Source organism: Cloeon dipterum, chromosome 1, assembly GCF_949628265.1.
Source record: "Cloeon dipterum chromosome 1, ieCloDipt1.1, whole genome shotgun sequence".
NCBI classification, from domain to species: Eukaryota; Metazoa; Arthropoda; class Insecta; order Ephemeroptera; family Baetidae; genus Cloeon; species Cloeon dipterum.
Window position 1 is genome coordinate 23436011 of NC_088786.1, and position 27349 is coordinate 23463359.

Below are 27349 nucleotides of genomic sequence, written 5' to 3' on the forward strand. Positions count from 1 at the left end.
CCTCAGCTTGAGCAGGTTACGTTTCACCCGAGCGTTTCTCATTAGCGTTTTTTGTGCCTTCGCGTGCGTAGTTGCAATTTTTCGGAAATGATTCTGCGCGTGTATGAGTTGCGAGCTCTACGTACTATCAAAATGTTGCCTCGTAACGCGAGCGAATTTCTCTCGCTCTCTGATGAGCAAAGTTTCGCTGCTAATGAGATTTTAATTGGACGTTTTAATGAGATATGGAAGAGCTCTTTTTGGAAATTTATTTAGATGAACTGATGACTCTTATCCCTGTGGTCAAAACAATAAAAGAATTGGTTTGATTCAGATATCATCCTTTAAACTACCATTTAAATTATAGGGCTTGCCAAAGGTTTACTCTCAAGCTAGTTTATGTGTAGTAAAATGTTAATTTAATATGTTGTATTAGGATATAATTAACACGTTTTTTATTTAAGGGTTCCTGGTAGATAACATGTAGGTTTTTTCCAGGTCATATCTTATTCAAAAGTAATTGTTTTTTCTTCAGCGATTAAAACTTGAAAATATGCATAGGAGTACGAATAGTTTCTCCTCAACCAAAATTGTTTAATGTTGATAAGTGCCCATTAATTTTTCCTAGAGTCCTGATAACGTTGTTAATATTTAAAAAAATGTTAACAGTCCTGAAAGTAAGGATTTACAAAAACTAATGAAATTGTTTGGGAATTAAAAATTTATTTTCTATTATTTGTGATAACAGCAAAAGTTTGTCCAAAAATTGGCCCTCTATTTAAATGAATCCGATCAAAAACCGATCAGATGTCCAACTTTACAAAGAGACAAAAGCATTTGTTTTTTATTTTTATTGCCTAATGAAATTAATTGTGATTAGATTGCAGTGGCTGTGCGCGCAAAGCGCAATTTGATTACATATTTATGGTCTGATATTAAACTCTCAGAAGTTTGGAAACTTTGATTTACGACGTCTGCAGGCAGCACCTGCTCAGCCGCGTTCTAAAAATTTTATACTTTGCTCCACGCGTTACATTTGGATTAAAATTTTGGTGACATAAGCCTTTCCCCGCAAGAGCCGGTTGGTGCAAAAAGTTTGCCGGCATGGCGCATTTGATGTATTTCGCATGTGCCAAGAGCTTTAATTGAATGAGAGGAGCGAGAGAGAGAGAGAGAGAGAGAGAGAGAGAGAGAAGCTGGCGGACGACGATCTTGAGATGAATTCTAATTTTCCGGCTGCTGCTCTTTGCATTCACCTGCTGTCGTCTTCCGCCTTGCACGTGTGTATCGCGGCTCACTGTGACAACGGATCGTGAATTTCAGAGCCTGCTTTTGATACTGCTATTTAAATTTTAATCTAAATGCAATTTTGCATCACTGCGCAGATTTGCTGTTAATTGATTTCAACTAATCTGATCTTCACTGCGACGTAAAATTAAAAGAATACACGAATTGAAACAATTTTGTTTTTACTGATGAAATAGGAAATTAAAATTTTTCCTTCGAAGCATTTGCTTTTAAGTGTGCCAACTTTTTTTAATTGTGATAGCAGGCAGAGCAAAATAGAAAAAAACGTTTATCACAGGAAAAAGAGTGAAGCATGTGCTCGCAATGTAATTAAAAATGAATTAAGTAAAACCACTTTTGAGTTTGAATTCCAACATTTTGGCTCGAATAATTACATGAGCTCTTGGCTCGCACATTCACTGCTGACAAAAGGTTTAATCAAATTCGCCGGACTGGAGCACTGCTTGCTTTTGCCTCGTCCGACATTTTACCTTTTTTGTTGTTTCCCCAGGCTCGCGATACTTTATGGCTTTTGGTCCTGCGCCGTGAGCTCTTGAAATAATAATAAATGCTAGCGGGGCTTGCAGATTAGAAATTCTTTTTGCCTCATCTGTAAAGGGCACTCGAGTTCTTGGCAGATGAAACAGCGTAAAAGCTAATAAAATGTTTTTCCTGGGCAAACACGCCGGCTCTGCTTGGTGATATTGAGCTTCATTCATTTGACTCCATTTTTTGATTACAAAAAATAGATTTTCACTGTCCCACCAGCCTCTACATTTCCATTCTCTCTCGCAACTTGCTTGCAGCAAAGATGATGGGGGTCAACTTTTATTTTCGATTTTATGCGGGCCATGTCGCACGTCAATCTAAATTTAAATGCGATTCATTACTGTCACTGAGAGGGCATCAAATCACAAATTTTCGCTCTGATGACATCAACAGCGCAGGCAAAATCGATTGATCGAGCACCGCAAACAAAGCCGGAAGCATCACATACATGAATGTATGTACATATGGATGCACCAAAGGCCCTCCCTGCTCTGCTTTCGCGAATCCCCGGCTGCCCCCTCGCCCTGCAAACAAATAATGGAAGTTGGGGCAGAGAAAGTTTGCTGTTAGAATGGATGGAAGCAGCTGTTAATTTCGCCTTTCAGAACGCAGTTAAGCGAACGCAGAGAGCAATATCTGGTCCATTTCCTGCGACACATCAGCCTTGACTGCATTGAGGAAATGAGAACGAATCATGGCAAAGAGAGTAATTAACTTTGCGTCCTTCAGCAGCAGGTGAATTATGTCGCGCGCTCCGCGTCGGCCGCCCTGCCTTGAAAGCCGCACACAATCGTGCAGGGAAGTACTGCACTCGGAGTCACTTGCGGTCGAGGAGCGAGTTCATGCCCTCGCGGCTGAATCGTGACTAGATGAGCTCGAAAGCTAATTCGTATAATAACTATAAGCAGACTATTGTTGCGAGATGCTCTACAAGGCTACTGATTGTTTTATTTTCTGTGCCGGTAGGTTTATAAGTAATCTGTCAAGCATTAGCAGAAATGAAACACTTTTCATAACAAAATCTGGATGTTACTGCTTTGCAAAAAGTTTTGCAACAGACATGAGCGGAGGTAAACGTAATCACTAGTATTCTATTTTTAATTTAAAACGAACTCAAAGGTCCCAGATCATCTAAGGAAACTCTTGTTTTCCTTTAAATTTTCTGCATAGTTCTGTAGTGCAAACATTTTGGTTTAAAATCAATTTTTTACGTCCGAAACACATAACCAAAATTTATTTTAATATGCGTTTAACTGTATGCTTGTTGGGCTTACTGTTAGTTTTATGCAAAACTTAGAGGAGATCGAAAGCATCACTCCCACAGGAAAAAACCAGCCCATTCATTGTCGGTCCATTTAGGTAGAAATCTGAATTTTTGTTTCATTGATGCATGCGGTGTTGGCAAGAAGTGGGCGCGAGAGAATGAGAGGCAGTCTGGCAGCAGGATAATAAAATCCATTCGCGATTTTGCAAATGGAAATGGAATATCCTTCGATTTGCAGGCGGCAACGAGAGAGGAAAATCATTAAAAAGTGCCGGCGAGAGGTATGGGCTGGCGGCATAGAAATCCTACATACATATAGAAGCAGAACGGAGAGACAATGGCGGAAATCATTTTTTTACGCAGCCGAGAATAACAATGGCATCAAATACGTTTCATAACTGAATGAATTTCATTGATTTCCAACTCCCTCGGCAGCAGTCGGGCTGGGCACACTGGCGACTTTTTCGCAACGCGGATTATATCTTTCCTGCTCTCGTCGCCGGTATAATTCCATCCGGGCGCTGAATAGCGGCCGCGGAAATAAAATTCGCAAAATATGAATAGCCGCGTGTAACAATAATTGCGGGAAAGGGAAGTAATGGATGGGATTTAATATTCACGTATTTCGCGTAGCGCAGTCTTTGGTTTGATTTTTTTGCAACAAAGAGCGAGAGAGCCTCCCTCCTGCCGCTTTTTATATTAATTAAATTTCCTCTGCTAAGCAGCATCACCATTTTTTCTGCCGCACGTTTTGTCATTATTTCCGCTTCAGTGGAAAACCCATTAGCGCCCAGCCGGTATGAATTGCTTCGAATGCTTGGGAAAAAAGCAGCGCGTTTGCTGCTCTCAGGCTGGAGCTGCTGCTACTTAACGAGACTGTTTCGATACTTTTCAACAATTACACGGGCTGTTTGCTCAGATGCGACAGTGTTGATGGAGCACACGCCTCGGCTCCTTTGACGCGAATTCCGGCCGCTGGCTGGCTGCACGACACGCAAAATGACACGCGGAGGGAGCTATAGATGCATGATCACGTCAAAACGCGAGAGCAGTCGGCCGTGGCGGATCGACAAACGCTCAGCTCTCGCCCACCAAAGCCGGTCTGAATAGATCAACCCTTAACCTTTGCAGTCTGAAATGCAATTTTCGCAGACATTAATACTCAATAAGAAAATGGTCTGGCGATGACAAAGTACCGTCTCATTCACAATACATCATTCAGACTGACATGAGATTCTTCTAATTTTTTCCCTCTATTGAACATCCATTATTGGGTACGTGCCCATTCCAAAATTTCTTCCTCCGTTGATAAATTGTAAGCACCTTTTCTTTCAGTTTATTATGCTCAGATATTTTTTCCTCAAAATCAAACAAAAAATATTTAATTAATGTCAGAAACTTTGTAAATTCAATTGCATTCCAATGATTTTTCATAGATTTGGCTTCAGGCTCTTACTGGCACAATTTCTCTCACAACAATAGTGTTTCATCCCGAAAAATCTCATCTTTTTTCTGAACACATATTATTTTTTAATGGAGGCATATAGTTTTGAAACAACCAAGCGCTGGCTAATTGGTAGTTTTTTAACCTGACATTTTAATCAGAGAAAAACTTACAAGAGCTTCATGATTGAGCACTCTGTAATAAGCCCATGGTCTGCTCATATAATTGCATATTAACATTAATGAAACAACTTGTTTTTATTATAATATTATTTATATATATTTATAATTATGTCATTTATATAATTTTATGTTCAAAACGTTTGTGTCCAGTGGATGGCCTATTTTACTGAAACCTGTCCTTAAAAAAACGCTGATTAAAAACTTTTACTTTCCTATTTTTGGAAATAGTCATTTTGAGAATTGGAAGTCAAATATTTTTAATTTTGAGCAATCCAGGTAGGTTGCATAAAAAATTCAACTCATTCTACCACGTCACATGACCTAATGTTGACCTCAAAGTTATAGATCAAATGTCACTTAAATAAGTTATTTTATTTTTCAAAATATGAGCAATTAGTTTTTAAATTTTGCAATAGTCATTTTTATTCGGAAATATTGAAATCTAGAATGGCATTTTTTTTAAAAAAAAAAAGACATTATAATTAACAGTGACAGATCGTTACATTGAGTGGATGTGCGTATTGCTGTGGAGACAAAATCAAGTAGCCGCATCAAACGAAGGGCAGCTTCATTGTCTTTCGAGAAAACTGCGTTCTTCACTTCACATCAGATTTGACGAGCAAAAAGTTTTCAACTTGGCAGCTGCAAAAAGTTGAAGCTTTTTATCTCTCGGCGGGCCACTCGCTAATTACAAATTACGTCTCACGCTCAAACTAATTCAAAATCTATTAGAAAGCAATCAAGCGCGGGGGCGCAACAATATGCGCGCAAAAGAGGCTCGTTAATTCAGAGCCACTCTCGAGCTGGAGCAGCAGCAGGGTCGATTTATAACTCGTCGCCGCGTGATAAACTTTGGGCCAGACATAATTAACCGGCGATGCAAAAACCGCTCCCTCCGGCAACGTAAGAAACAACATTTTGTGCATACACGGTGCACAAGCGCGCGAATACTATTATAAAGTCTGGCTAAACTTGCGAAAGGCTGATGATAAAGCGTGTGTGACACACAAGGAGCAGACGCGCGCGAGCCATTTTTCACTTTAATATCGCGCGCGGCAGCGTTCATAATGCCGAATTAAAAGCGCACGTGTCGCGCGTCTCAAGGTGGCGTGGGAAGAAGGATTACACGCATGATCCATCACTCGCCGCGATTGCTGCACTGTAGTTGCTCCAAGAAAGTGCGCTGCCGCCGGCTTTCGCAGCAGTTTTGTTCGAGTCGCCGCCGCCGGGTGCACCCGGCCCGACCGGGGTGATGGGATTATTAATGGCGGTGCCTCGGCTAATTAATATAATGAGACTGCGGCCGAGTTTAGCACATGCAATGCGATTCCACGCGCGCTCTCTGGGTCAGGTTTCGCCTGTGTGCCGCCGCAGCCCAAGGAGAAAAGTTTATTCCGAGTGTGAGCAGGCGAAATGCGGGAGCTCTTTAATTATGTTGGGGAATTGTAATTGGTAAAAGATTCGGAGCTGATAGCGGTGCAGCTCGCGTTTCAGAAAAGCCGCGCGCGCCTAACCCCCCGGGCTAGAGGAGGGCCTTATCTTTGCTGGCCGAATTGTTTTTGAGCATGGCCTGCGGTTTACGTTCTCATCTTCATTCATTCACGCCACCGTTTGTGCTCGTAAAGTGAAAGGGGCCAGTGGTCGTTATAATTAAATTACACTTGTTAGGAAGTTTCATCGATCAAGGAGAAGCTGAACAATGGAAACCACGATACATTAAATTATTTTAAAATAATGCAAAAGAGTTTTCTGTCAAAGCAAGGCAAACCAACAACTTTAATACCATTGTCTCATCTTGTTTGGCGTTGTCCGTCTCAAAGGTCTCTAATTGAAACGCAAATCTCAGCTTGGTTATCATTTTTTCTTGTCTTTTGATATCTTTTGGCAGTAGAAAAAGTTTATTTCACAGTCTATAGGCCAATATGGATATGTATGATATAGAATGGTACATAACATATTTCCCCTAAACAATTATAAGATAAGATAATTTACTAAATCTCGAGCTGGGTGGGTGTTCTTTGTGAACCAGGATTCTTAATGTATACGTTCTTCACCTTGCATAACATTCAGGATTTTTAAAAGGTTTAAAAGGTGTTAAATTAATTGCTCTCCAAGCAGTGATTTAATAGTTTAATAGTGGAACATGCGTCAAATAAAAGTAAATTCTCCTTGCTATGGATTTGATTTTATTAAAATTTTGAAGCTGTTCCAGTCAGCATAAATTAGAATAGCGCTCAAAAGGTTGCTGAATGGTGTGCGTGATGGGCCCAGGAATTTCGATAGGTCGTCAAAAAAGTGGCTGAGCGATCAATAAAGTAATCTCAACATGCCGCTCTTGAGTTATGTATTTACAAATAAAGATCTACGGCGCCCCGTGAGAGCAAAAACACATTCACGTACCTCTCTTGCTGATCCAGTATGAGAGTCTCTCTCGTTCCTTTTAAATATTGGCTTCAGCGCATTTTATGGGCCAACGGCAGCCTCTCTCTCTCTCTCTCTCTCTCTCGCGTTCGCGTTCGCGTTGCGCCTGGCATGGAGGCAGCAGGCGAAATTGCGTGCAGAGCCGCATAAATCCTGGCATCATGGCCTGCCAAATAATTTACAACAAACCAAACACTGGCTGCAGTACACATGGAGGCGCGCACGGCGGAGCAGTTTTTTTTTTTTTTTTTTTAATCAGAGCACGATGCATAATGAAAGGACCGACGGATTCATTTGTCTTGTGTCGCCCGCTGTACTGGCTCCGGCAACCGCCCCGCTGGTCAACGCATAAACGCGAGGTGTTATTGGAATGGGATCAAAACGTCAAAGATATTTATTTGCATATTTTAACCGCTTGCTCCTCTCGACACAAAACATTTGGCCGCCACCGCACAAACGCTGCATGCATAATACATTTTTTGCTGGCTGCTCCTCCTTGGATGCCACGTTTCCGACTGCAGATTTACGACGACTGGCACACAACCCAATGTTAACACTGCCTTTTAGGCGGATAACTTAAGTCAGCAAGTTGGGTCGAAAGTGCTCCTTTCCTTTTTGCTTTTTCCAATTTTCTGTGTACACAACCGCAAAACAAAATATTTGGTTATTTCTCTAACGTGGGTCTCCAACAATATTGCATGGTGCAATTTGCTTACGAGTAAGTCTACCGTCGTTATTTTATTTGCAAATAATTAATTTAAATTCAAAAAGATCATGAAAAGTTTTTACTTCGAAAAAATTATAGCATGATCCATCTTCTCTTTACATCTTAACCATGATGGGCGAGTAAAGATGTATGATTATAAAGAGCATAAATTATCTCGCCTGGACCCACGGTGTTTCGGGTCCTTGCTGTTACATTTCACCTTCATATACCACAGAATCTGTTATACCAATGGGGAAAACAATTCAAAGTATTTTGCAATAAAATTCATGATAGAGCAACAGTCAGATCCTTCATTGAGGCACAAGGAAATATTTTGTGAAATGCATGAAGCAGGCCTAAAAAACAGAAGGTTGAATTTTTGAGGAATGTTTCATTATAGGAACGATCGATTGGCGGGATTTCAGTAGATTTCGTCACTCCTCTACCTCTTTTGTGTTTAAGCAATAATTGCGGGCGATCGTTTTCAACGGCCTGTTTTACAGAATTAATTGTGTGAAACATAATTTATTTTGCAGCTACAGGTCGAAAGAGCTACTAACTAGAACGAGAAGATCTGAAATAGGTTTTATTTTACATGGATAATAATCCGCTCAAAGAAACGCTATTGTGATATCTTCTCACTGTGTGTTGCACTATTTTGTTTCCATTTTCTAGTGTTATTTTTGTATTGAGAAATGAAGAGCAGTAGCAAGTATTAACTTTCAAGATTCCACAAGGAAAGTCAGTGAGCAACGGGCATCATTAAAAAATTCTGCGAATTCCTTTACGATTTAATCTTCAACTAAAGGGAAGCGCGCAGAATAAAGCAAGCTGAAATTTGATGATTGCTTTGTGACACGGCTTCTGTGAAATACGACCTGGCGGATTTGACTTGCGAAAAAATCCATTAAGAGAAAGAAGCGGTCCTTCTACTGCAGCAGATATTTCTCATTAAGAAATCTAATTGCTGGCAGGAATGTCGTTCTGCCGTCAGCGATTGTCGCTTGAGAAATTAATTAATATTTTCCATGCCGCTCTATTTGGAACCAGTTTCACTTGGTGCCGTTTTTGTTTGCCTTTTGGCGTCCAAAGTTTCAGCAGCTCGGATGAAAAGAGCTCGTTAAGATGGAAAACGGCATTGTTTTGGCAAAGGATCTTCACGGCTCCGGCGATATGTAGAGAGAAAGCTGGAGATACACGTTGTTTTTTTTTCTTGCTAAGGAGAAGGGCCCGGTGGCGCAGCAATTGGGCAAATATTTGCACAAGACTTATGATTATTTTTGTTATTTGAACTGATCCAGTGACAAAATGCTACAGCGCTTTCTTGTTTGTTTTGCAGCGATGGTGAAGCAAGTAAAGGGCGGCTATCTCCTGCGTCACAGAAGTAAGTATAACACTCAAAACCATTTTCTGCTCTCGAGTTGTTGTGCAACATAATCTTTTTGCCTTTTACTGCCTACGCGTGCCGGATTATTTCGGACGGCAGCGGTAAAACGCAAGCAAGTAAAAAAATAGCGAGCTCGTCATTTTTATCTCGGCAATTAGTGGCTCAGCTTGGTCTCTTTTTCCTGCGAGTGGAGCTTAAAACAAAATTGAGATTTACGGTGGATTAGAGACAGAAAATTATTTTCAGCCACCATGCTGTGTCCGTGTGTGTGCCTAAAAGTTCTGCAACGTTTTGTATTTTGCTGACTTGCCTTGTTTTCTAATTCAAATTTTGCATTTTCTTAATTTGTTTGCAGTCAATACTTAATCTGAAAGTTATATTTAATAAAATTTGGAGCTTATTATAGGGACCATTTCTTTGGAAAGGTTTCAACTGGCTTATATTAAATCACATATACTTTTGATCAAAATTTCATTCGAACACGTTATATGTTAATCAAATTCAACGTCTGTCAAATGCACATTTAATATTTCTTGAATAAATGAAAAGCGGTCACAAATTCGAGAGTGGCATAACCTCGCTTTTACAGCACACGTACGCAGCCTCACACTCAGATTTAGGTATTCACGTCTTCAGTGTGTTGCTGCTTTTGCTACCCGCATAAATTTTCCCTTCTAACCCGAATAAACGCCGAAGGCTGGCGAGCGCTTGGGAAGAAACCAACAGGCCGTTTCTACCTGGAAATGAATAATAATGACGTTTGTCCAGAAAGTCTCGCTTTATTGGCTTACCCCGCGCACACGAGAGTGTGTGTGTGTGTGTGAGAGAGAGAGAGAGAGAGAGAGAGGGAGGGAGATGCTAGAAATGCCCATTTGTTAAGGTCTGCACGTTTAGCCCGAACTTGGTGTGTTGTATACACACACATTTTGGCCGGAATGGCACATGACCCCGGCGTTCCTTCTTTCACCCAGTCGTCCGTTTTTCTCTTGTGTGCAGAGATCGGCAAAAGTTTGCTGAGTGTCCGTCAACCCATCCGTTTCTCCTCCCGCCTCTATCCCCCTGCCCAAATAATGGACTCGACGCGAAGATTTTTTGAATGTGCGTGAAACTTTTTTTTCAAGAAATACACTTTCATCTACATTGCGATTGCAAAAACTCGTGCACGGCACGTGGGTGTCTGCCGCCTCACCTCGATTATTTTATTTCATCCGACACGGTGCTTCAGTCGAGCGCGTTGAATAAATTTGTTCTCGCACAGCTCTCATTAGCGTGAGTGTGCAGAGCCAGCGAATATTTTTGACTACTCTTCGCTATAAAGCTCGCAGAATTAATTATTCATATGTTTTATAGGTTGCTTTATATATGACAAAACATTTTCCATTTGTCTGGCGGGAATAAGCTGGTGAATAATGACCACGCAGCGTTTTCCCCAGTCTCAAAGCTAGTGTTTATTTAAGAGGGACGTTTTTTATTGCTAAAAAACAGAAAAAGTCAGGATCTTGCAAAAGACCTAAATTTATATTTGTAAAATTTCCATCAAATCTACACAACCTCGTTTCGTCGGCGAGTGGCAGATAATCGTTAAGATTTATGTTAAAAAGATTGCTGTATTTTGAGCGCTTCAACCGGTTAAAAACCAGTAAATTAGCTTGTTCTCTATAAAGTTAAAATATCGCTGCGTATTTATTTGCTCAACGCTCATCCGCAAGCGGCAATTTGGGAGCAATAAAACTCGCAAAGCAAGCAAAATCCACACAGTGCGAATTTAACATGCAAATTACATCTGCGTGTGTGAATATTCCAATTTGGAACAAAATAAATAAAAATAAAAAGCGGCGTGTGCGAAAGCTCTTGTCAGCCGAGCTAATAAAGCCTGCACCATTTGCCTAATCCGAAGGTCTGCTCTCGGCCGCCGCATTCATTCCGGTCCGCTTAATTTTGCGTTTCCCAACTAACTAAACTCGGGCCAGCCCAAGCGCTCAACCGCTGCACTCGCCCTCAGCAGTCCAATACTTGCCAGTGTGTGCACACACTCACGTAGACTCATGTGCGTGCGTCTGGCTGTGTACTTGCATATACACAAACACGTATGTACCAAGGACATTTAATAATGTGCCGTGTTGGCGTCGCTGCCGCTGCCGCCACCGCCGCTCGCGTACACACGGAGTGAAATTAATTTTGATCCTGCGTTGGCCCAAGCTAAGTTCTGGAATGTTTCGTGTTTGATTTAGTGATTAGCTTGTGAGAGGCGGATTTAAGTCCAGAGGGAAGCATGATCCTCTCATTAGCCTCGCCTTTGTTAGCCGCCCTGGCCGATTGTGTGTGCACTCGCACAGATATCTAGCAGTAGCAGCAGCAGCAAAACAAATCTTGAGCCCTGCTGCTGTTGGTTTGTGTACAATTAATAAGAGCAGCGCTTGTATGCACTCGCCTGACTGTAAGCTAATTTGCAACGAATCATTGCTGCATCCTAGTCCGCACGCCTTTGTTGACTCTTGGACGCCCTCATAGTTGAATTCTCTGCAGTTGTTAGTCTTAGATATTCAGTAAGCTTTGCGTGCGCTGGTTTCAATTTGAATTGAAAATCTAGATTACGAGGTTGCACTGAAAGTTTAGTTACTTGAGTGGAAATTGGCGAGTTTTCCATTGTTTTGAGTTCAATCCTGCTACTTTGAATTAAGTGGCTGGAAGGGGAAGAAAAAGATCGACACCAGGGTAGCTACACCATCCTCTCAAGGGAAAAATGTCCTTTATCCTCTCCTTCCCTAATAATATTTTAATTTAAAAAATACGCGTACAGTCTAAGATCAATTCTTGCTCAAACTAGTATTTATTTTCATCCCGTCAATTTAAATGGAATGAACTATTTTACCGTCAAAGAGCTCAGCAGAGATGTATTTAAATCAAGGCTTTAAAAATGTAGATAGATGGTGGTACCCGCTGTCAACGGTTTCGAGCGCTAAATTCTATAAGTTTAGCTGTAAATCTTTCAAACAGCTCTTTTTACTCCTGCATGTTTTGTGACTATAATATTTAATCATGAGCTTGATTTTAAACTATCTAAATCCAGCAGTTTTTTAATTACCGGTATACTGGCAATCAAAAGCTGGTCGATTCTCCCGTGGTCTAAAGCTTTTGACCCTGGGCATTAGTCGAATATTTTGATCTTGTGCAGACGCAATGCAAAATCACACGCGTTGCATGGAAGGCGAGGGCGCTTGCTCGGCGTGTCAAAAGCTGCCAAAAATATTTTCCGCGTGGTTGCAGAGATAAAAGGGGGAAATAAAACAAAAAGCCAAATTTCTCGTGAAAGGCTTTTTCCACTCCAACTTGACTTTGCGTTTTTGCCCGATTGCTTTCGCATTTGAATCTGATTGGCGAGCCCGGGAGCGGCCAGGAGAGAAGAGCACTCTCGCACTCGACCGAGCTTTTTGAATTTGGCAATGGAAAAAGTAAAGGCCGCCACAGTCGGCATGCAATTTGCTTACTGAGGCATCTTTTGAATGGATTTTGATGTCTGCGAGCAGCTCTTCATAATAAACTAAGCACCAAAGCAGGACGAAATAGAGGGCGGCACACACACAGCTCAAGCAAAAAGTGGATTACGTGTGTCAGCAAAACGCGGGCGGACTTTGTTTTCGCCGAGAACGCTGAGGGGGGCCGTGCGAATTTTCTGAACCGTTTTCAAGTGCGAGAAAAAATAATCAGACCGCTGGCAAGCAAACAAACACACGAAAAGCAAAAATGCTGTCTGCCCGCTTTCCTCACACGCATACTCCCCATTATTCAAATGATTCCGAGTGTGCCGAAACGCGTGTGGGGCTTTTCGGAGAATACGCGTGAGAGGAAGGGAAAAGACAAAAGGAATACCGTAAAAAACAGCCAGGCCGTGTGCTGAAGGTGGACCGGGGGCGGAGATTTATTATTTCAAGGCACACTAGGGTGACCTAGTTTTGCAACTTATGAATGTATTATTATGCGATTGTCATGCTCTCTCTGCTTTTTGTTTCGCAAATGGAAACGGATGCTTGACAAGCAGTGGTCGTCTGCATTTCATTCATCCACTGCAGCATCCGTTGATTCATTCATTCAGTGTGCCGAGCTCTTCGCATATAATCTCTCTCTTTCGTTGCCACCCCGAGGACAAAAAGGAATGTGAAACGCTTTCTTCATCTCCATCCCTGCAATCTCTTTTTTGCATACTCACGGAGGATCGTTATAATACGTCCTATTGGCACGTAACTATGCCGGAATTTCGAAAATTGCAACAGTGTAATGAAATTCAATATTATTACATTAATTTCTTGCTGACACATTTGTAACAACAAAGCCAAAAAAGTAATTAATTCCTTATTGAGCAATAATGTCACACCTTTTTGAGGAAGTTATTGTTTTAAATTCAGAATCTTTCAATGTTACGTGAATATCGAAAGATTAATATGTATTTTTAGACACCAACGGAGTACAATTATTGTCTTTTAAATGAGGGATAGCTTTAATAGGAGACAAAGGATTCTAAAAACGATCAAAAAATTGGTACACTCTAGTCCGGGCTTTCAGAATCGTAATAAATGCATTACACCTTTGTTAGACACATCTAGGTGAAAAAACCATAGGAACATACGAGAAAATAATAACAATAGCAAGAGAACCTTGAGAACATGATTTTGATCTTTTAAATTTACTATTATAGCAGAATTAGTCCAGCCGGTAATTCTCAAACAAATTTAAAGTACACATCACACTGAACAGAAAAATAGTGGAAAATTATTTTTGCCGTTACATTACTCTCTGAAAATTTGGGAAGAGTTTAAATAATCCCAGTTAAGCGTTTGAATTTTCCAGAAAATCAGTTTCAAAGCAATGTCTTCTTTTAGAAAATCATTATTTCTTTCGCTAGATGAGAAATTTACCTCACAATTCGCACATCGTTGGATATATCGTGACTAGATAGGAATCGAAATCAAGCAAAAATACATGGATGATCCATTTAATTTTTTGCTAAATATGGCAAAATCTGACAGTTAACTGTTACTTGGTCCTAATCTCATTATTGCACATCGCAAAATAAACTATTACAAACTCCACATACAATAGACTCAATGAACACCCTGCAATCACCATGTTCTTTAATTGTTTGCCAGTAAAGCTCCACTTTAAACCCATCTTGAATATTTTGCTTCCTATATTGGAATCAGGTTGCGAAATAATTTTCAATTTTAACTTTAAATCGCGGACGTTTCTTTATTTCTATCATCGTTAGTGGACCGCAGAATCCGTCTTGCCAGTTGGAAGTGTACATTGAGCTACTCAAGTGGCCTCGTGCGGTGGGGTTTCGAGCTGACAAAAGCGTTTTGTCACGTTTAATGACACTGAAATTGATACCAGCGCGCGTTGGAATGAGAAGAAAAGCAAACACGCAGCGCATTCACGGCTGTCATTCGCACGCAACAGTCCGTTTGTTTCCAGAACACGCCCGCTGATATATATTATACACACAGAGGCGAAATTATATACGCCCATCTGCCATTTTTCTACGCTCAAAGGCACGCGAAAGTGAAATAAATGAGGTCAAATGAAAAAAATGTTTCCAGCGCGGCCAAGACGACGGTCCGTCACACTTGCGGACTACTACTTCCTATTTCGGTACATAATCGCTGCAGCCCGCTGTGGCAAAGTGTGTTTGAGCACGAAAAATTGCGGCAAAGCAATTTGGCTGATTTTTCCGCGCGCGGTGGATCGATGCAGACTAATTTCTTACTCCGCGGCGCTGGAGCACCTGATAAATGATAAATTGGCGAGAGCCGCTCGAATTTCGAGGATGTCAGCAAAAAAGCATCTCCTAAGAATTTCGAGTGGTTTTTCGCAGCCGCGGGCGGCACGGCAACATCCACTCTTGAGCCTGCTCCCCTGGAAACGCGGCCGAAAGTTGTGCCAAAATGTACAAGGGGACCGAAATTGATGATGACCAGGATCGCGCTTCCTTTAATTAATGAAGCCGTATTTTAACAAGTCAATTTAAAAAGCGGCGTCGGCGAATCGATTACTCGTGCAAGGCAATTACTCTCTGTAATTCTAATTAGCTGTCGCGCATCACCTCTGATGCCCGCCTTTTATTTGGCAAATCGATCGTGTTCGCGAGTTGAATAACGTTCGTTTGCCAAGCGGTTTCCCTCTGTGTGTATTTTTTGTGTAACGCCCTCCCAGCGTCGCACGTATTAATTTAAACTAGGGATGTGATAAAATAAATTCTGGCTTTGGCTTTGTGAATGTCCTCTTTTTTTATAATTTTATTAGTTGATTGTATGTGATTTTCAAATGAACTTCGATCAAATAAAAAAATGTCTCTATGAGCTTTTACTGCGAATCTCTATGAGCTAGTAATTGGCCTTATCGTGGGAATTGAGCTCTTGGTGGATAAAAATCAATTGGTTTGAAAGAGTGCGGTAAATTAAAAGAAGAGGGATTTATTGTAAAGCAAATGAAAACAAATATTTGTCAGTTTCTTAAATCTCTAAACCAAAACAAAGATTTTCTCTCCAACGCGATCGGTAAAATATTTCTGGCAGAGCGTTAATAAAATGTTATAAATCAATCGATGTAAATCACGTTAAAGTACTCAATCAGCTCCAAACTAGAGCACTATTGGTGCCAAATAGAGATGTTTAATATGTACACATTATTATGATTCAAGGAGTAAGTTTTAAATTGGAATGTCGATCTGCTTTCCAAAAGACTCAAATTAAATTTTCATGATATGTTCAACTAGCTACCTTTAGCGTTCAAGCAATAAATTCACTCTACGAGCAAGTTTACTTTTTATCATCCTGCTGTTTTTCACTTCCCCTAATTTCAGGCGGAAAAAATAATTTATTTGCCAGTTAGCATGAGCAGCCAAATGTACATGTCTGTCCTCTTTGACGCGTGCAATCTATACATAGTTGCAACACGTTGTATGTGTGTTTGCTCTTTCCGTTCCCACATCACATCATGATTAAATAAAAAAAGCTCGGTGCGGGAAACATGAAATCAGAAAGACGGCTTACGCCACGATTAAACAGCTGGGCTAATTGATTTTTCCTAGGCTGGTGCTTTTTGATCTTTCGCCTCAACGCAATCATTGATTTGAGTCGGAAATTAATTCATTCATCACACTGATTGGATTAGCTCTTGAATATTTACTCAGCTGGAAATGATCCCCAGATGTAATAACGTAATTGAAATCAGTGTTCACAATATGGAAACTACTTTTGAAGCTAGAGAAAAAAAATAGCTCAATAATAACGAAATATTTTAAATGAGAAGCGCTGTAGATGATTTTCACAAATTTTCGCTGAGGCTGTGACTTCGAAATAAGTTTCCACGCACACGAGCAGCCGGAGAAAGATTTGAGTGCTGATAAAGAGATGATGTGATTTGCAAGGCTTACAGATGAATAAATTTGCTGGCAGCAGTAAGCAGCGTTGGTGGAACGTTGGCGACGCGCGCGCTCCGAGGGACGACGCGCCGCGAGTAATTTCGAGCACCAGAGTTTGTGTTGCTGATTCGCCGAATTATTAACGAAGTTACATCTCAATCCCGCCGCCGCGTGCTTTTCTTTGAAAACTCGATTTATATGTGACTGTGCTGCCGAGCCAGTGAGGCGAGAGATGTTTTTGCATATATTTCGCCGGCTGGCGCGATCATCATCAAGTTTCGCACGATGTGCATTGTCATTTTAATTCAATTCCCCTCCCCTCGGCGTGAAGGGTCTGACTGAATCAAGCTCCCTTCATCTGGATTAATAAATCTTAGCCGCACAATAATTAACATCCACGCTGCTGACCACACCGAATGAGCAGGCGCTGCCCTTTCGCGAAAATTACAGTCTGATGATTAGCGCTTGTTTACGACGTCGGCAACAAAACGTGAGCGCGATTAGCTCGGTAGATTAACATCGCTTCTGGCTGTATCACTGTTGGTTTGTGTGGGAGCAAAAAAAGGGCTTGGAGATTTATTTACATATTTTAGAATTGTAAAATATTTGTCAAGAAAAATTGGATCCAGATATATTTCTCTTCATATACAGTTTTTAATTTCTCTGGAGGATTGGCAACATCATCTTTCAGAGATTTGAAAAACGAAAGATTTGAAAGAAAGACACACACAGGGAATTTTGTGGAAAATAAATAAGAAATAAAAAATGGCTCTATTCTGCGCGCTAATGACTAAGTATGGGCGGCAGTAAAGGAAAATTTTACTTCTAGATTTCTCATGAGGAAAGAAGCAGAATTTCACTTTTTGAGATAGTTTCGAGTAAAAGATGAGAATTTTGGTCATATTCAAATTTGAAAAGCACAGATGGGAAAAGATTTCGTCACTACTTGCTCCTCTTTTCGTATGTCACAATCAGCAACGAGTAAAGTCGACGTTTTCAACGACCGTTTGATTCAAAATTCACCGCAGCTAATCCTGTGGCATGAATGAATGAAGTTTGTTTTGAAGTTAAAGTACTGTTGATGAGGCCCACGGAGACGAAACAGCGACCTCAGTACGAGAATAGAGCGTTCTTGATAGATGCCAATGAAGGCAGAAGCACGCGAGGTTGCCATGATTGTTAGAAGAAATTAAATGCAGCTTCCTCGGTGAGTAGTAATCTGCTTTTTTCCATTTTTCTACAGAAAGGTCCTGCTCTACTAGTTTTGGCTACTGGTTGCAGCCCTGATTCATGAGCTTCCTGTCCCGTCTGGGGACTGAGGATATCTGCATTTATTTAATTTCTTCTGACAGAATAAAACATGTGTGATTAAAAATGTTCACACTCACAAAGCTACACATAGCACAGACAACACTGACAAAGGAAAACACTCCTTAAATTTAAATTTTCTTTTTCTTCACAATGGAAATTTCGAGCAGAAGTAAAGCCATTACTTTATTTCTTTATTTTTCAAAAATGATGTTGTTGCTGCAAAGCCTGTTTTGTATTTTGAGGAGCGGATTGAACAAAAATTGGTGTAAGAAGTAATGAAAAATGTAATAGAAATTCCGGTTTGGTAGTAACGGATGTTGAAAACAGGACATATTTCTACGCTCGTGACCAGATGACTAGAAAAAGTAGATAGCATCCATCATTGACCATTTTTTATAGAGAATTTCAATATGATTCCTTCCTAGAAAGGAGAAAATTGATTTGCGAACAGTCGTTGAGCGGCCAGAAAAGCACACGAATCCCACTCCAGCCGCCGCTCCCTCAGCTTAAAAAAATCCAATTTTGTTTAGGCAAACAATATGTGCAGCACTTTAAACAAAGCAGAAAGTTCTGCTGCATTAACAAGAACGCAGAAATTGATTCAGACTGGCGGGGAGCGTGAGGAGAACGGGACGAGAGGCGGAAGCATTTTCGAGAGCGCAAGAAGCTGCCGGCGCGCGTGATGATTGCAGATTCCGTCGGCACACTTTCTTCACACGGTCTTTCCATTTTTCCTCAAGTACGCCTGTACTCTTGTATAGAAAATCCTTGAGCAATCTGCCAGAACACACCTCTAATCTGGACTTCCACGAAATTTCGCGTCTTTTGTGCCGCACAAATGGAACGAATTTGGCCTCGGGCACAATAGACGCTCCAGTCGTTCGGCGAAAATGTTGCATGCAGGCCGATTGTTCTTGCCAACAGCATTGTCTGACGCCGACGACCAACTTTTCTGCGGAAACGAACGTACAAAAAGTAGAGACTGCCGGTTATTTGTGTTATAGCAGCTTCGCCATTTTTTCTTGAGCCGCGCGAAATCCAGGCGGTGCGGGATTTTCCCGAGGAGACGTTTTTGGTTGTCCGGAGGGTTAGTGTTGTCCTCCCAGGGGAAATAAATAGACCTGGCTAGGTGTGCTAGGCAGCGCACAGATGAATGTGCAAAAGTTGCCAGCTAATGAAAATCCGAATGAAAAGTGAATGAAACTCGGCAGCTGAGTGAATGAGAGCTGACTCTGTGCCCTCGCTCTCCTGATTAAAGGATGGAAATTTCGATCCGTAATTGATTTCCACCAGGCCAGTTTATTCGCGGGCTTTGCGAGGGTGGAAGTGAGAGTGCTTGTGGTCATTATACGTTCTTCTTTTCATCATCTCCCAAGACTTCGTCTGCATAAAAATAAACATAAAGAAACTGTATTGCAACGCAAATAAATGTGAATATAGCATGCCATGTTTGCAGGAAAATAAAAATTTCTAACTTTATTTTTGCAACAATGAAGAATGCAATGAGTGACTAAAAAGAACCGACTGAAATCTCGTCGACTCATGGGAAAATATTGAATCTATAACTAAAATTAAAGAAAAGTTGCAAAAGACGAGATCGCGACATTGATGTTTACGTAAGTATCAAGCTTACACTGGTTTATATTCGCTCGAAATAACAAACGCGATCTATGTCGCAAGCAAAATTCTCCAATTGACCCATTTACCGTAAGCCTTCAATTATTCACAATGCCTCCAGGCATCAATACCGCAGAGCGAACGCCAAGATCCGGCTGTGTGCTTTCCTGACCTACTTGGCATTAAAGCATTTTGTGTTTCTAGATTGCTTCTGCGGGTAAGACATTGCGATTGCAGTAGCGAGCAAAACAGCGTGGTTTCGATTTTTTTTATTTGATGTCGCTTCTGTATCATTCTCATTGAGGTTTCATTTTGAACTCATTTTGGAGGGTTTATCGTTTTCTCCTCTTTATTATTGCATGCGTTCGACTAAAATATATATTTAATTGTCTTAAAATAATACTTATTTAATTCAGCTTTAAAGTACTTCATCTCAAAATTGCGTGATATTTGGGTGATTAAATTTATTTCAACATGTATCTTTACCAAGAACTGCAATGGAGACGGTGGTCATTTTCAGGGTTGTCCTTGCGGTCTACGATTGTTTCCTATGTTATTTGACAAGCAAAGTTCGTTCAAAGGGTTCGCTTTCCTCTCTTGTAAAACCCTTTTGAAAAATGTAACTTTTCGGTAACTCAAGCAATCAAGATGAATAAAAGTATATACTCACCGATAAAATTGAAATTACTTTTGAAACTTTTATGCGGGAAAGTTTATCCAAAAAATGTTAGATCGCAAATAATTTTCAAAATTATGGTTAAGAAACAGCTGTGAAAAATGAACAGACATTATTTGAAGATGGAGTAGCGAATTCTCAATCTTCTTAGGATTAACATTGTTTCCAATAAAAGTTCCCGCACGCGCACAGATTGATTAAAATCCAATGCCCTCGTGAAGCCAGCCAATAACCCATCAATCAGCTCGATTTGTTGCTGCTCATTAAAAGAAAATGCAGAAAATAGCTGGCGCAGTTCATTCGGGCGAGAGCCATTACTAAGTTTTGGCAATAGATTTGCCCGGCGCCCTCGGATCATTAGTGAGTGTGGGACGAGCCGCATCCTCACCGCGCGCCAACGTGAGCCAGCCGCACACTCACCGTCGGCGCGAGTTTTGCACCGTTGAAAGAATGTGAAATCAATAAAGGCATGACTGACCGCTCAGGTGCACAAAGGATTATTTGATCCGGCTCACAGGCGGAGTGGAAGGGGTACTCAATGGGTGGGAGCGTTGGGGTCGGCCGGCGGCACAGAAATCCGCTGCAGATTGAAAATGTGATCCGCTGACTCGGATCCGATTGCCATTCAATTATCGGACGCATTTCCATGGAATAAGAAGCCGTTGAAGGATCGCGAATAATGACAAACTAACTTCTCCCACTCCGCTAGACGCTGCAACTCGAGCCGAATGGCTGTCGGTTGTTATCGGAGGCTGGCGTTTTCTGCCTGACTTGAAACGCGTCGCCAGCCAAAGCTGAAATATGGCCGCACGCATACTGAGCGCGGCAATAATTTTCGCTTGTCGGCCGGAAACGACACCACTTGGCGTTTCTTCTTTTGTCATTTACGCCACATTTTTCACTTCATCAACTTGTTTTTTGACACCGCCCCTTTTTCTGCAATTCGGTTTGCAAAATGTGAAATTTCTTTTTTTCAAATCACGAATTATACTTTTTTTGCACGTAATATTGATCCTCGATGTCTATGTGTGTTGACTGCGGTAATGATTTTCTGTCATTTTTCTGGCTGAAATACAAATGTAGATTTTCTACGACGAGGCACGCGTTTTCTCATAAATTTTAGCAGCTAAGCTGTCGAATCGGTGCCGGATTTCCAGGAATCAGACTCAGCACCGACCGAATCGTGTTTTGCAAGGGAAATTCGTTCCACGCGAATCAACAGTGGTGCGCGACGGCCGGTTGAATTTTTTACGACGCCAAACGCGCACGTTCCACCCATTCATAATCAATCACTCGCTACAGAATTCTATCTGGATTAATAAATCATTTCCCATCGCCTAGTCTGGTTGTCTGCTGCTGGCCCCATCGGTTTTCTACTCGGCCTTTTTTGTTGTTACCCGCGAATGAGGCTGCAAGTGCTCGGCTAAATTTCATTTCCCACACGCTTAAAATTTCATTTCCGGCGAAAATCTGCTAAAATAAGCGTATGCCCGCGCGACGGCGAGCAAAAAACGGAGCGGCTTAAAGGCTCAGGTCGCTAACAACGCGACTTTTTATTAGCCGCAAATGATCGTTTATGTACATTGTTGACCCAGTGAGAGATGGACCAGTTGATTTTTTCAACCCTCGGGCAAGCATCAGCAGTCTCCCCCCGAGGTACGAATTGGCCGTTTTGCAACTCGGTGAGCGCGCGTACAATGCAATATTGTCCGAGCATGTTTACTTGTTTTACATCTGCACAAAGTTTCCCAATATAAATTCAAATCATTCGGAATAAAACGCAAAGAAAATTTAACTACCCCTGCGAGTCTTCTGCGCCTTTCCTCGTGCAAAATTGATTACTCCCAGCCGGCGACCGTGTCTTTTTCCCTTTTTTCGCATGCAAAGGTCGCTCTTGCTCTGGCGGGCGGCACAGTCTCCGAGGGAGATGCTGAAACGACCAATTTGATTGCGAAGGCAAATGTTTTGTTTGCCCCATCAGAACAAATTGGCTGCATTTTCGCGCGGCCTGCAGGCGAACCATTTTACAGATAAGGGTTTTACGGTGCACAAACTTTATCTTTCAAGGTTTTTTCGTCTCCTGCGAGGAACAAATATTGGTCTTGTTGAAATGTACTTTTTTACTGCCGAGGTTTGCCTAGCGGAGACAAAGCAGGCTGTTGTCAGATAATGGAGCGTCGGCAAAACGCTCTTAAATATTACGAACATTCACAACAAATTCCTATTATCAATCACCAAGCACATTTTATCCCCGCGAGCATTGCAGAGTTAGAAAGAAGTCTTGATTAAAGGAAAAAAGCGGCATAGATTCTTTGTTGCGTTGCGCTGTAATTACTACAACCTGCCGTAGCACAAACAAATAAAAAGCAAACCACGCACAGGCAGAATAAAACACAAACTAATACGTATAGCGCGCGCGGAGAACAAGCAAAAGCGAACGGCGCGGTTGCAAGTAATTCTCTTTTCTTTCATTCTCGTCGCATACATATATGCTGGCCCACTAATGATGCTCTCGCCCCAGGAGTGCAATGCGAGGGTCAAAAGGAAAAGAAAAAGCCAGCTAACAAGAGTAAGCGAGCGGCCGTAAATAAACAAAACTCTGGATGTGAAAGCTGGGACGTGCCAGCTCACGCTGCTTCAGTAATAAATACCACGCGGCTTTCGATCTTTCCGTGCCGACCAGGCCGTGTGAAGTAGCAAATTGTGACAGAAATCTTCGGCCGGCTTATTGTGCTCCGAGAGCGGAAATCACGCACCGCCGGCAAGCCCTCTTGAAGCAGCAGTCGCAGCCTCTGCCCGATCGAAGCCTAGCTGCTTACTCAGCCCGCTGAATTTCCCTTTGGAGAATGCGTTCGGGGATGTGAAAAGCAGTCGTTTTGCTTCTTAAAAAGACTTTTGGGATTGGATTTGAATTTACTGTTCTGCAAGAAAAACCTGTGCTGTACCATGTTTAGTTTCTTGGGATGTTTCTTTTCAAACTAGTAAAGAGATTTAGATGTGTTTAATATTTTTACCGATTCGCGAGGTTGGGCTATGGAATTTTGCTTTGACCGATTAAAAAGAATTTGGATGCATTTATTTGACATACAAGGTAAGACAATTATTCGAGGTTTTTATTAAAGCAGCCTGAACGAGAAAAATTTATCTATACTACATATTATTTTATAACTGTCAGGAATACCTTCAGTTTCTATTGATTTTACAATGAATACTCCCACAAGTTCAGTTTGTTCAATTAAAATTGGTGCATCTTTATAAAATGAATGAAATTGTCAGTTAAAAAAGCAAAAATGTGAACCTCAGCATGCCTTTTTGTGTGAAATGTGCCAATTTTGTATCCAAATTTGTGTGAACTTAATCTAAAAATCAGAATAATGTTGGAATTTCTGGAATCAGCCACCATTGAAACATTAGCGCTATAAACCAAGAGATAGGCACAAATACATCCGACAATCGCCTCTTTGCAACCCTCATATATATAACCCTCATCATTTAGCATAGATTTTGAATTCCATGATCTCCTGAAATTATTTATCGAGAAGGAGAATCAGTTGTTTTCTCACATCCCTGGGCCCCGTTGCTCCGCTAACCCACTCGCCTGGCTGCCGCCGCAATCAATAGCGGGCGACATATTATGTTATCAAAGCGCGCGGGCAGGAGTGTCTGCGCCTTCCTGCGCCCCACCTTTCTCCGTACCTCGTTGACCTGCGACCCGCTGGCTGCCCTGGGGCTACTGGTTGGCGAAACACGTGTGCGCGGAAACGCCAGCCACCGAGTTTAATTTGCATGTCGTAGCAAAACAATGCACTTTTAGCTTTTTACGCTGCACGCCTCTCACGTTGCCTGGCGGCTGTGTATTCCATTTGCATTCTAATAAGGCTGGACTTGCTTGCCTGGCCTGCCTGCATTCACCCGTGTTCTCATGTAGGTTAATTGTGTTATTGCCGTGCGAGCCTGTCACACCATGTTGCGCGCAGTATGTTTTCTTTTGTCGCACCCATCGCCCGCGCCTCGTTGAATTTCCTAGTTGCGTTACTTATGACATTGACGTGCGAGCGCGATTTTTCCTCGCTATCTCGACTTTTTTATGCAATGAAATTACACTTTCAGCTGCTGAGATGTGATGAAAAAGTTGTAGGATTCATAATGTGTTTTCTCTTGATAATGTCCCTCAGTAAAGTAATAAATTTAGAAGTGGAAAGTGAAGTTAATAAACTGACAGATTGAATTTGCTAGTTTTCACTGTGCATAAGAGTTGACTAATAAACCCAAGAGTTTTTTACAGTTGCGAGATCAAAAATTATTTCAATATTAAAGGACAGGGAACATTTACTCTATCGAGGTTCAATGTTTTTCTTCTTTGAGATGAAAATCAAAGTTTAAATGCTTTGGGTTCGTTATGTTTAATAAGTGTGGAATGACAATTTTATTAAACACTTCAAGTGTACTAAAAAAGGCCTTACGGGTTGAAAACTACATTTTATATTGCGTAAATATGCTGTTAATTGCAATTCACTGATTTTACTGTAAGCAGAATAATAAGTTAATCACAAGTCTAGAAACTGCAGTCAAAATGGCAAACAGAAAAACTGAAAACATAATATTTGCTCAGTTTACGATGCCTGTGGGAGTGAAATGGTCTACAGGTAACCTATAAAATTTCCTTGAAATATTGAATAGAATATTTATTAAACGCCAACGGCGTACAACTATTTCCAGCATTTATATGAGGCTGCTTTGGTTAAAGTCAAAGGTTTTAAAGGACAATCAAGAATATGGTAAATACTATACAGATCAGCATTACAATAACTACATTTACATTTGTCAGTGACATCCAGGTGAAGAGAAGAATTTGTGCAAATAAGAAAATGATACCCATGAAAAGAATATCTGGTTAACATGGAACGATCCTTACAATTCGTTTTCTTCCAATCGGTATTTAACATTGTGGGAGTATAATAGACTTTTGGATCAATATTTTGCTTTTTAATATTCATATTACTTACAAACTTGACAAAAGCTTCGGAACAAGTGAGAGAGAATTTTGATTTTAGCTCATTTACGAATAGGTCGGTCTGTACAAGTTCATCCTTGAAATATAGTAAATGCAATATTCAAAATGAAACGCATCTCTTGCTACAATGGGAAACAACCCGCAGGTGTACTTGTACTGTTGCATTTTAATTCGAAGCGTGTATTCAATTTGCTCGTCCTAATTAACCACAAAAGTGAAAATCATGCTGTGTATGTCGAAAGCCATTTGCAATGAAGCAGTCCGTGCGCAATCCCAGCGCAGCATGCTCACTTCATTGGATCACCTTTGTCGCGCGCGGTATTCGCCAGTGAATTGCTCTACAATCTGCGACAAGCACAGCTGTCCGGCGGTGCTCACACCTGTCACTGCGGTTCTAGCCACACGAGTGGACACGCGCGCGTAGAATGCAGATCACGCCATTATGCAGTTAAACTGACTTTCCAGGCCACTGAATTATCATTGGCCGCGATAAATCAAGTGCAGCCGGCAGTTCAATTGTTGAGCCAGCGCGCTGACAGCGAGCGACACAATTTTTCCGCATTAGCATCCGAGTGTCACTCGCTCGCTCGCTCGCTCACTCGTTAATTCAATAGTGCCGATCACATCGACGCATTCACCTGGCTCGCGAGATCGCCATTTTTGTCGCCACTTTGCATAATTATGATACGAGCGCCACCGAGTTGAAAGTAGGCAATTTGCCCGGAACGTCTGTCGTGCAGGTTGCATAGTTATTAATGCGATCCAGTAAAATGACACGGGCTTTAATGGTGCGCACGCTTTACGTGTGAAACGCGACTCTGCCCACGTAGCCATTTGCAAAGCTCTCTCGCTGCTGATGCACACGAATCCATATTTATTTTCCCCGCGTGTAGCTGATCTGCGTTCGCATAGGGAGACAAATTGAAAGTAGTTATTCAACTCGAAACGCGCATTAGCCAACATTGCGAAAGAAACAATTTATTGGACCAATCTGTCATCCCCTTACCCATTTCCCCATTAATTAGTTGCCTGAAAATGGAATACACTAGTTTTGTTTATCTTTAAATAATCAATATAATGCTGATGGTATAGCTGTCGTGAATGTTGTTATTGTTATTATTGATTCCCCTCTTTCAAATCCGGTCTAATTTTGTGATATGTTTACGGCTGATTTGTCAAAATAAAAGTAGGAATCATTTCATAAAAGGTTAAAAATATAAATTTGGAATTCAAACGAATGGAATATTACTGCGTGGTAAATATTTCCATGTCAATTGATGTAAATTATATAAAGCGATGTGCGATGTGTGAAAATACAGTCTAATTTCCTCCTACAAACCAGTAAAAAACATCTTAATTTCAGAGTTCAAAACATAGCAAAAATATAATCATAGCAAAAAATTTACTGTTTGATGAAGAGGTTGAATTAAATCAGTGGCAAAAAGTAACTTTATTAACCGGATAAGACCAACTTCTCTAAATTTCGGTCTCTGCAAGTTTTTATGAGTAAAAGTAGCTTCATCATATTGTTGACATTTTGGAACTCTGGTTAACTCATCACATTTTTCTTCATTCAGCAAGTGTTTTCGGTGGTGGTGCATTATAACGTGTACTGTTCTGAGTTTCTTCTAATGGAGACGATATTTCCTCAGAAAAATGGAATTACCCTCTTCTGCTGGGGATAATCTCAGCCATCATTTACTTTTCCATTTTCATACCTCCGTGCAGCGAAAGCAGAATGCAAAAAATTTCGCCCTCGGCAGCAGTTTCCAAGTTGTAAAGCGCACAGAATTTTCCGCGTGCAGTGTGTTTTTCAGTACATTTTTAATAAACATTATTTCTCCGCGGGCCGCTATTTTGCCACTCTCACTCCTCTCTCTCGGATTTTAGAGAGAATGCGCGGCGGCTTTCTGGAGGCAAATAATTTAGGTGAAATCCTCGAGAGTGTCTCGAGCAGAGCGAGAAAAAGAGGGCCGGGACGCAAAATGCGTGCCAGAACTAGCTTGCGCATGCACATACATATATTTTCAATTAAGCCGGGAGCTGCGTAAAAATAATGGCACTTGTCAGTTGGCCAGCTCGGCCGCAATATGTT

The 27349-nt window shown here is 41.2% G+C and overlaps 1 protein-coding gene across 1 annotated transcript in view; it reads left to right on the forward strand.

Moving 5' to 3' along the window:
- Positions 1-27349, forward strand: part of LOC135936268 (uncharacterized) — a 67283-nt gene that overhangs the window by 4120 nt on the left and 35814 nt on the right. The window contains exon 2 of the mRNA XM_065479030.1: positions 9172-9216. Coding sequence (XP_065335102.1) covers positions 9174-9216 — 43 coding nt within the window. The 5' untranslated portion in view covers positions 9172-9173. The remainder of the gene's footprint in view (positions 1-9171; positions 9217-27349) is intronic.